A 10915-nucleotide genomic window follows, 5' to 3' on the forward strand; every position below is an offset into this window, starting at 1 on the left:
ACTCGACCTGGTGCAGTCATGCTAGCCATGGAGGACAACCATGAATTGCACAACTCCTAAAACATCCCCTTGTTGTGCAAGTTCTATATGTAGGGTTGCTCGGAGATGGACCTGCTTTTCTATTTTACATAATCTTCCAGATGAGCGTGAAAAATAACTTGTAAGTTTTTTAAAGCTCAAAAGACCAGACTCTCTATTTTGCGGGATTTCACAACCAACAACAGCCCCCTTCCAGATTGGCTCTCCGACCATAGCACGCGACAACGCTCGATGACCACTATGAGACCTGGCGACCATGAAGTTAAAATGGCTAGATAGCCGAAGGCTCATGAATGGTATGAGATTGCTGCTTGCGCAATGTCAAAGGTACAAATAGCTCGGGAAAACAACCATAAGCCCACAAGTCCCCATTCGTCTTGGGCGCTGGTCGCTGCCGAGAGACTTGTCATGCCAAGGGTCGTCTCGTGCTTCGAAAGCCTAACTAGCGAGCAAGGTGGACCGGTCAGAGCCTACTCGCCACGATAGCACAAGAAAAACTCTCTGAACACTCCGAACAGTGGTTAGGACCGGACAGTCCAAAACCCGCAGGGCTCCCGAGTGGTTTTCCAGCCATCACAAAGGGCTAGGACATTTTTCATTCACGGAAAGGATTGGTTACAGGTGGGTCAATTATATTTGATTGGGCTAACTATCCTATTACATGCTTGTTCTTTCCCTTTTGACTCAAGTGGCTAAAGCTAGGTTGACGCAAAAGGTTACACCTAACTCTTGCATATCATGAAGATCCACCACCTCCAAGAATTCCGAAGTATACGGACTCCTCCTTACCCTTGAACGACTCAAGAAACCTCTTATACTCTTCCTTAGGGTGGCAGTTGGTCGCTTCGGGAATCAGATGACGGCCTACGTACCGGCCAGGGAGGGTGGCCAACGTGAAGACCCTGCTGGAGCTGTTGATCGGCGCCGGTGAACTTGGCTAACCTTCCTTCTACACCTCCTCCGCCTTCTCCTCTCCGTCGGTATCCTTCTCCAGAAGGTCCCAGTCGATCTCCCCCTTGTTATCGGAGATGTCAATAATTTTGATCGGGGCAACCGCACGAGCAAAAGATCAGGCAAGAGCGACAAGGGGAGACCCTCTCTATAACTAGGGAAGCATGACAACCACTGGCTTTAACCCCGCAGGAAGGACTTGTAGATTGTTTGCCCTTGGGGAACCACAGCGAGCAGAGCCGGTGTTAGAGCCAGCGTCATTCATCAACCTTCTCGGTGAGGAATGGGAGGAGGACGCCATGATTCACAAGAAGAGTTGCCTTATCGCCTTGCAAAAACTTAGGTGGGTGGCCGGCTGGGTGAACTCCTGCTTTTATAGCCCAGCTAGTCATTAATTCACATCTGGGGTGAAGGGTGGAACTACCATGGGGGATGTCCCCGATCCTATGATTTACTGCCCTAGGAGCTTACAGCTGCTTCCCGGTCAAAACCAAACATGAGTGGCTCTGTCTGGACACCAACACCTTAGCTCCTCATACCTATCTCGTCTTAAAATCCTCAATCTCAGAAGTATTGAGAAACCTCAACCGGCACGGTATCCGAACCGCTCAAAATCCAAGGGAGCTGCATGGGGAACTGAAAGTCCCTTTTGCTGGTGAGGAAGGCTAAATCGTGCATCACTTCGAGGTGGACAAAGCACCTGTAATTCTGTCCCTTCTTGATGCCCATCGGTGCATCGTAGTGGATCTCAACCTGAGGTAAAGGAATGTCCATCGATGTTAGTTCCCGGTCTCCCTCCAGGATTGTGAGCCAGACAGTCTTAGGTGTTTGACTCGGGTTTTTTGCACCATGCCCAGAGGTCATAAGTCCTTGAACGCTCCCTTCTTCATGACCGCTCTTCCACATAGTGGATCACGCAGCACTTACCGATGATCTGAACAGGAACCTCCTCAAAGAAGGCGTGCGCAGGTAGCCCCTCTATCCTGAGCGGGACATGGAAGGCAACATGTGCAGAATCCGCATACCTCCGCTGGTTCCAGGCAGCGAACCGGAATTCTCGGCCACGGTGGAGTATGCTCTGTGCCCGCATCACCTTGTCCCAGATGTGGCAATTGCTAAAAATGATCAAGAAGTCTTCCAGGTGGTGCTTGACCCCTGGCAATCATGTACACAGACACCGAACTCCACCGAGAGCGCGTTGGAGAGGTGGTGCAGCTCTTTGCGGCCGGCTCCCCGTGAGCCAGCACACGGCTGCGCGGTCCAAAAGCTTCTCCATCCTTCTGGTCACATCTCCCGTCGCAGAGATGACCACCTCGTCGTCAAGAGGTCTGGCCGCCGGGTCTCCAGGGAAAGTAGGGCATGGGTTGGCGAGCTCAGTAGCGGCATGCAAGACAGCAGGCTGGTTTGTGCACCTGTTAGAGGGACTTGCAAGCAGGGCTTCTTTGTAAGAAAAGTGCGGTTGATCTCCGGATTGAGAATTGTCGACGGGTTTATGGCGCGGTTTTCTCTGGTTGGCCGGGTTGCTGTTTGGTTGCTTAGCACAAGGTAGCGAGGGCGGGTCACTGGCCTTGATCTTGCACTCAAAGGAGCAGTGGCCGGACCTCTTGCATTTCCAGCAACACGGAGCCTCTCTGCAGCTCACAGCTCTGTAGTCAATACCGAAACAATTGAGGCATTTCCCTTGTGCTCTCCTCAAGAAAGCCTTCCTGTTGGATGTTGGGCATTGGCGTTAGGAGCCGTGCCAACCTGAGGACGGTGAAAAGAATGTGCTCTAACTTTTCTCCTCCAGTGCTTAGACCTCACCAAGCACCATCCCTCATCAGAATCATCTGCATCTCTATCTCGAGGCCCTCTCTGTAGGACCCGAGGATTCCGCAAAGGGGATTTCATTGCTCTGTACCTGTAATCCGTCTGCCTGGTGAACGCCACTTGAGTGCAGTTGCTTGTTTCCGCCTTGCCCAGGCAAGAACATGCTGCGATTACTGCTTTCTTTGCTCCCTGGGAACAGCTGGAACCCAAGCTTTTGCGACCCTGCATTGTTGTCAAATTGAAAACAAAGGAGATTTTGTGGAAGGTCGTTCTCACCCACCGTAGAAGCTCTGCCTCCTGGCCGGAGACCATTGGTGACTCTGCGTCCTGACTCGAAGCACCGTGCTGGCCGCTGAACACTCGGCACACCCTCGCACTTTTCGGACAGAGGGTCACTTCGGTAGCAGGTGCTGCAACTTTGAATGCAGCTACTGGGCGGAACGGCATGGAAGCTGGAAGAGGGCGCCCGCGGGTGTGCGCCAGCGATTGGCCTGCAAAGGGCAGAGATCTTTGGCGTAGCAGCCCGATTGATACCTGGTTCAGAGTGGATTGGCAACGAAGAAGGGTGCCCGCTCCCCAGCCATTTAGCACCAGCAAAGCACCAACTAGCTGGATTTGACGACACTCCTGTCAGCCAGAAAGCAGGTGATGACCAGCGTGCTCCATGAGCCTCCGAATCGCCGGCGAGATTGAGATCTGGCCCCCTGCAACCCTGCGTCTGATCTCCCCTCTTGCTGCGAAGGAGGGGTCTCCGGGACGCATTCTTCCTCCGATTCTTCACGCATGAATTGGAGGATCTGGTGCGTAGAGGTGGTGGGCGGCTGGGTCTGTGGTGGATCTGAGAAACGAGTGGGCATAGGCTGGATTGTGGTGATGAATTTGCAAAGAGGGGACGAGTCGCCCGCCGGCTCGTGAGAGCCTCGTAACGGCTGCATCATATTTGGTGGGCAAAGAGAATGTTCATTGTTTTATGTTCTCTAGAGGTAAACATTCTGCGATTCTCTTATCGCAGGTGCCTTTCACTGTTCATTTTGATCATGGCAGTTCCAAGTCAGACTTACTTGAAGCTCTTGAGATGGTATGTGAAGATGATGCATCATTTCTTCAAACATGCATTACCAAAACGACGTGCATACATTCCCTAACCATGAACGCCTTTATCTTAATCTTGAGTTTTCTCCTGGTCAATTGCTGTGACCTTTAAATTTCCAGGGATTTGATTCAATCATGGGGATGGTTCACATTTACCTTTAGGGGAGAATATATTTTACACAAAAATCATATCATCCTTGGCTCATGCGAAAGGCATACTTGTGGAAGCAGAGTTGGGTAGACTTTCAGGCTCTGAAGATGGCTTGACAGTTGAAGAATATGAAGCAAGATTTACCAATGTTGCTCAGGTGAATTTCTTGTTCTGTAACAAATGTGAACTCAGTGGCCTTCTATCGTTATATACCTGTGGTAACTAATTCTAGAAATGTTTGTGGTATATATTTTCAGGCTGAAGGATTTATTGATGAGACGAGTATTGACGCTCTAGCAGTATGCATTGGAAATGTTCATCGAAAATATCCACCTAGTGGACCAAACCTCAGATTTGACTTGCTAAAGGTCAGACAAATGCAATTACACTTTGCAAAGGTTTAGACGTTTAGTGTTGGTCTTTGTCTCAGCATGGAATATTTATTGAGGAAACAGTTGTGCCTATAGTAAATACCCTCTTGCACTTGCATCTAGAAGATCACAGGAAAATTTCTGTACAGGGAAAATTAGATTTGTCTTATGATTGCCTTTAGTTGTGTAAGTCCTTACGAATCCGAATGTTCTTTAAATGATGACAGGACCTTCATGCTTTAACCTTGAAGAAAGGAATTAGCTTGGTTCTCATGGAGCATCTGGCCTACCTCATGAGCTCGTAAAGGTTGGGTACATTGTTAATTGTTTCAGTTTTGATTTATTAGATTGGTGAAGCGGTAGCTTGTAGCTATTGCTGTTAGAGTTTCCTACTCCAACTCACCTACAAGATTAAGCTATTGAGGAAAAGTGGGCAAACCATCACCCACGATATGTTAAACCTTCGGTGAAGCTAGTTTGTGTAGGAGGCTCAACGTGGTATTGGAGCCTAGAATTGTTTGTTGAATACTTATTTATGACATTTACGACAGACCAAAAAAAACAGAATTATCCGAACACCACAATAGTTCTTACTTAGCAAATGTGGGGACAGGTCATGAGCGCTAGATTTAAGTTATAATACAATGTTGAGGATACTTCATTTGTCGTTCTTCTTGGATAAAACATACATACCAATTCACAATTTCAGACAAAATCTTGTGCTATTGATGAACTCATATTTCAAAAAATATTATTATGGGTGGAATTGGTCATGCAAGCGCCAATAATCATGTGTCAATTTTACGAGCAGGAATGCATAGATTTGGGTGTGAGGAATTTCAACGTGAACACAGAGTTTCGAAACAGTTACCTGGAGTCCCTTAATAAGCCAGAAAAGGACCTGATTCAGGTCATGGCATGTGCTAAAGAAGCAATGAAAGCTGTTGTAGCAGAGAAAATACACCTCTTTGAATCAGCTGGGAAGGCCTGAGCGCAGCCCCCACGCGAAAAACTGGCGCCAGCAACACGCAACCCGTTCTTCAAATTTTGCTCTCTTTATTTACTCTTTCTTTTGGAAGCTTTTGTGCATGTCAACATGCCCACAATGAATTTATATCTTATGCTGCCTCATTAAATTCATTTGTCTCTTGAGCAACCTAAAAGTGTCTTCAACAATATGGTCAACATTCTGCCTATTTGAAAAACTAGATCTGATCTTTAACGGGGATGGAGTCTGCTAGCGCCTCCCCCCCCCCCCCCCCGAGCCCGGCGTCCATCCACCGGGCATCGCCGACGTCCCCCCACCTAGCTCCCGCGCCTGCAACACAAGGCTCACCTCTCTCCCCTCTTGCTCCGCCATTTCTTCCAAGCGTCTCCTCGGTAGGTCGCTCCAAAGTCCAGCTTTGGCTCGACACAACACCCCTCTCCGCCTCCTCGATCGAGCCGACACTGACGCCGGTCATCCATGCTTCCAGACTTTGTCCCGCACAGAAAGGCAAGTCCATCCTTCAAGAGGAAGGGCCATCCCTTCACCTCCGTGCCCCTTCATCTGGTTTCATGGCCGCTGCCAAATCCATCGGCGCCGTGCCCCTCGCCTCCTCAGTCCGATGATGAGGGCTGGACCTTGCTGACCGGTCGTCGTCGCTGTCGGGTGAACTCCTATCGCAGGGATCCTGAGGAACCCCTTTTTGAGATTCGGCCGAGGGGATGATTCTGAATATGTTTGCGGGAGAAATAAATGGGTGTAAATGCGATGGCAGGTGGGGTGGAATGATCTTATGCAGAGTGTAGTAAATGCAGTGGAGGGATTTTTAGATAGGTTCGGGCCGCACTGAGCGTAATACCCTACTCCTATGTGGATGCTATAAATGTCCTGAGAATGTCTCTCAGGAATGTTGTTGGTTACAAGAATGTTTGTCTATCCTAGAGCTTCGGGCTTCTTGTTCTTCGGTGGTCTCAGCTTCTATGCTTGTACGAAGATGTTCTTCGAGTCTTGGCCTCTGTGCTCTCTGAGAGTCCTCCGAAAAAGGGGTCATCTTTGTCCGTGCCCACCGGCTCCCTTAAATACTCGCCGGCGGTAGCGTGCCCCGAAAGGGAGGGCACGAGTTCCAAGGCGTCATAAATGGAAAGGCAATCATCATGGCCTCTGCGCGAAGTGACGGGGGGTTGAAAACGCGCCCCCCGCCCGGTCTTCGGTTGTCATGATGGCGCTGGCAACGGGCGCCGTGGAGAGGGCCCACCGGGCAGCTGTAGAGCAGCCCGGCGTGCCTGCCCGGTCTTGTTCGTCTAACACAGCAGGGCGGCAGGCAAGGCGCCTCGGGCCTTGCGATGCTATCCCGAGGCGCGCCGGATGACGCGGGATGGGACCCGTGCATTAAATGTCCCCACGCCCTTCTGCCAGAATGTGGCAGGGACTGACACCAAGCGTGGCAGGAGCAGTTGGAGGTGACAGGCCACGCGCCCTCTTAAATGCAGCATCGGGCCTTTCACTGGTTGACACCTCATCGATGGACCTCTGTGGGGGCCACCAACGAAGGACTTCTTGGGCCGTCGGGGAACCGAGTGCTCGGGGGTCACTGTTCACCTCCCCGAGCACTCTCTCCCGGAAACACCCTCTCTTGGTCCTCAGGGAATCGAGTGCTTGGGGGCCACTTTTCACGGCCCCGAGCACTCTCTCCCAGAATTGACTGTTCGGATCCTCGGGGAACCAAGTGCTCTCGGGCCGCTGTTCGCAGCCCCGAGCACTCTCTCCCGGAACTACCTTCCTTGGGTCCTCGGGGCACTCGGGTGCTTGGGGGTCACTGTTCGAGGCCCTGAGCGCACCCTTCCGGGTACTCGGCTTTTCTGGTCGTCGGGGGACTAGAGTGCTCGGGGGCCACTGTTCATGACCCCGAGCACTCTCTTCCCGGTCACTTGGTCTTCGCAGATCATCGGGGAACCCGGGTACTCGGGGACCACTGTTCGTGGCCCCGAGCGCCCTCTCCCGGGACTTAGTCTTTTCGTACCTCGCGGAGACTTAGTCTTTTCGTACCTCGCGGAGATGATCCCCACGGAAAGGCGCCACGTGACAGATTGCTGGCCTAGCCTCGGGATTCGGGGATGTCAAATCCCTATTCCCCCCCCCCTTTTCCTCTCTCCTTCCTCTCTCTTTCTCTCTTCTCTCTCTCTCCCCGTGACTTGCCGTCCCGTCGCCGCGCACCGCGTTTGCCGTCCCGTCCTGTCGCCGCTCGCCGCGTCTGCCATCTCGTCACCGCGCCGCGCTGGCAGTCCTCGCGCTCCGCGCCTGTGCCTCGCGCCCCGAGCCGCCTCGCCCCGCGCACCGCTCCTTGCCCCACCGGCCGCTATAAAACGGTGAACAGTGCAGTGCCTCTTCTTCCCCATCCCTTCCTCACTTCACCCCTCTCTCTCCCGAGCACCCGTGCTGCCGCCACCCTCTCTCCGAGAGCCCCGCCGCCGGTGAGCTCCCCTTCCTTCCTCTTCCCTCTTCCCCGAAGCGTACCTTCGTCGCCGGCCGCCGCCATTCTCCGTCACCCGACCGCCGCTGCCTCTCCGCACCGAGCCACTCTCCCTCCGGCTGCCGCCATCCCCGGCCGGTGCCCTGCCACCGCCCCTCCGCCGGCGGCCCGCCGCCGCGCCGCCGCCACACCCGCGCCGCCGTCGCCCCTCTCTCTCCCTCCCGTTCTCTCTCTGCTACCCCGAGCCGGTCGGCTCTCCGCCCTCTCTGCTCTGCTCTCTCTCTCTCTCTCTTATATTCCTCCCCCCTGTGCAACTGACATGTGGGTCCCACTTGAAGCTGAGCCGAGCCAGCTGCCGAGCCCACCGACAGCGAACCGTGAGCCGAAACTGAGCCGAGCCGATCCCAGAGCTGAGCCGCGAGCCGCAAGCCCGAGTCGAGCCCGCGAGCCAAGTCCAGTCCGAGCCGACTCAGCCAAATATTCCAGGAATATTCCCCCCTTTTCTTTTTTTCTGAATTTTCCTCCCGGCAAAACTTCCAAAGCCCGTTTCTCCTCCGTCCTAACTCCGTTTTCGTCGATTCTTCCACCGATATTCATCTAAATTCGAGATCTATCCAATCATATCAATTTCACAATTTTTTGTAAATTTTTTGGTCATTATTTTAATTGTTTGATTGATTGTGCCTTTGTCGTTGTTGCGACTATTAGAGGAAGGAGCATTCGAGGACAACCCCGAGGACCCGGAGTTTGAAGAAGGAGCAGACGAGGACTTCAACGAAGGCAAGTCCTACAACCATTGATCATGTTGATCCTATGTTTTTAAACACAACCCGTAGAGCCATTGTTTCAAATAATAGGAGTATGCATGTTTAGATTATTAGTTATGATTCTTAAAGAAATGCTAGAATAGTTATGACCCAGCTTGTTTATCCCATGCCTTGTCATTGTTACCATTATTCCGTTGAAACCCTAGAAGATTCCCAACATCAACGATAATGATTGCTTGGAAGTTGCTTGTTTACTAGTATGCTTAGGATTGCTTTGCTCAAAAGAAAGAACTAGATTATTTACATGTGATAACCATGCTTTACAATGAGAAATGGTGTGTGCTTGGTGCTTGGTGTGTGTAACACTTGTGTTCTTGGGAAAACTCTAGAGTAGTGTTGACGAGAGTGAGTAAGGTGCCCCACAAAGGTGGGAGCCACCTTGGAGCAAGGTTCGCCTTTGTGGTGTTCTTGCTGGGAGACTCTTACCTCGGTCGTATAAGGACCGGTTCGCTGTGACATCTCACCTAGTATCCCCTCGTACAACCACATGGCCTGTATGGGCAGGACTTGACCTAACCCCTCTGACTTAGTGCGGTACCCGCCCGGAGGCCGGTAGTGGCAATGGGGACCAGGAGAAGACTTGGGTAGTGTGTAGCCCAAGGTCCGGCTGGTGATATTGTTGAGGCTAAGTCAAGCCTTGGGATTGCTAAGTGATCTTTCCCGTAATTCTTCTAAAGCCCCTGGTATCTTAGTGCCCCATGGGTGGATATTGTGGCTTCGTTGTGAGGTCGTTACGTCTCGTTATGATGGCTTCACCAGTTGCTAAGGTGGGAGCCTGTACATATCTTGTGGGTAAAGTGTAAAACCTCTGCAGAGTGTTAAACCTATCCGGATAGCCGTGTCCTCAGTCAAGGACGTGCTATGGTTTGGTCACAATGATTAGCTTTTTGGCGTGAGTAACTCCTTGGCGTGTGAGTGGGCTATGTGCCCGTGTTTTCTAAAAGAATGGTTTTGGCTTTGTGCCCTAAGCCTTCTGGACTGTGTATCCACTGGCAAAGTCTTGTGGGAACTGGCGGGACGGATGTATCTCCCACAGGGCCGTTAACCCCCATAAGCTCAACTTATGTATTCTCTTCGGAAATGTTTTTATTGAAAGTTAGTCTTTGCAAAATGAACCTTGCATCAATAAAACTAGCTTTCCGCAAAACCTAAAAGACTCTATAGCCTTATCCTTGATCTACCTTTAAGCATCTAATTCTTCCCCTTGAGGTAGGACTTACTGAGTACCTTATGTACTCACACTTGCTAATTGTGGATCTAGATGATCCAGAGGCTGACTTCGTTGAAAGAGAAGATGAAGATTAGAGAAGCCGGTTTCGTCTGCACTCAAGCTGCCTGAAGGGCTTGGGTCGCTTTTGTGTGTTTCCGCTGTGTTTTAAGGGTTTGTTAATTTATGCCTTCGGGCTTCTGTTGTAATGAACTCTGTATTGTACTCTATTATCGTATTTATTCGATGTATGACTATGATGTCTACTTCTGTTGGAGTTCGTGCGTACCAGCTACTGATCCAGGGACTGGTATGAGCTACACGAGGTGACCCCAAAGGAGGGGTCCGACAGGGGACCCCTGGTTCCTGATTCACCGACAGCAGCCCCCGGGCCCATTGGCAGGCGGTGGCCCAGAGACTGCGGATGGGGCCTTCATCGTCAGCGAGGCCGAACCCAGCACCGACGCCACGTGGCGTGCTTTTGGGCACTGGCCTCTCCGGCCTAGTCTTCTGGTACGGCCCAACGGGGAGCCGAACGGACGCACGTCTAGCCGACTCCCGAGGCGCGTGATAACGAGGCGGGCGGCGCGTGATAACGAGGCAGGCGGCACGTGCGGCAACTGCGCAGATCGAGGGTAGTGCACCTGACGACTGCTGACATCCGCGCGGCCCGAGGGAGATTCGCCTGGCGGTTACGCCGACCGAGGAAGTTGGCTCGCCGAGCTCGCCGCGGCAGGCGTCGTTTGAAATCCCTGGGGTATAAAAGGAGGAGGGAAGCGAACCGCCGCCCCTTTAAGCCATTTTCGTGATCAAACCTTCTTCTTCTTCCTTCCGCTCCAGAGCTCTCGCCCTCCCTTAGGCGATCAGCGCACCCTTCTTCCCCCACCGTTCCAACACATCCCCCACCCCGACAAAATACCGAGAGCGGGAGGTAGCCGCTGCGACAAGACACCCGACAGCATACTGCCAGAGTCACGGTTCGTCAACGAGGAGGCGGCGGACAAGGTGCGAAG

General features: G+C 52.1%; 1 protein-coding gene across 1 annotated transcript; it reads left to right on the top strand.

Moving 5' to 3' along the window:
* Positions 1–1984: 1984 nt before the first annotated feature.
* On the top strand, positions 1985–5404 carry LOC133927598 (uncharacterized). The gene is given in 7 exon segments (XM_062374058.1): positions 1985–2392; positions 3812–3877; positions 4026–4199; positions 4300–4410; positions 4641–4680; positions 4683–4720; positions 5225–5404. Coding segments are annotated over 7 exon segments (1017 nt in total).
* The last annotated feature ends 5511 nt before the right edge of the window (positions 5405–10915 follow it).

Source organism: Phragmites australis, chromosome 8 (assembly GCF_958298935.1).
Source record: "Phragmites australis chromosome 8, lpPhrAust1.1, whole genome shotgun sequence".
NCBI lineage: Eukaryota > Viridiplantae > Streptophyta > Magnoliopsida > Poales > Poaceae > Phragmites > Phragmites australis.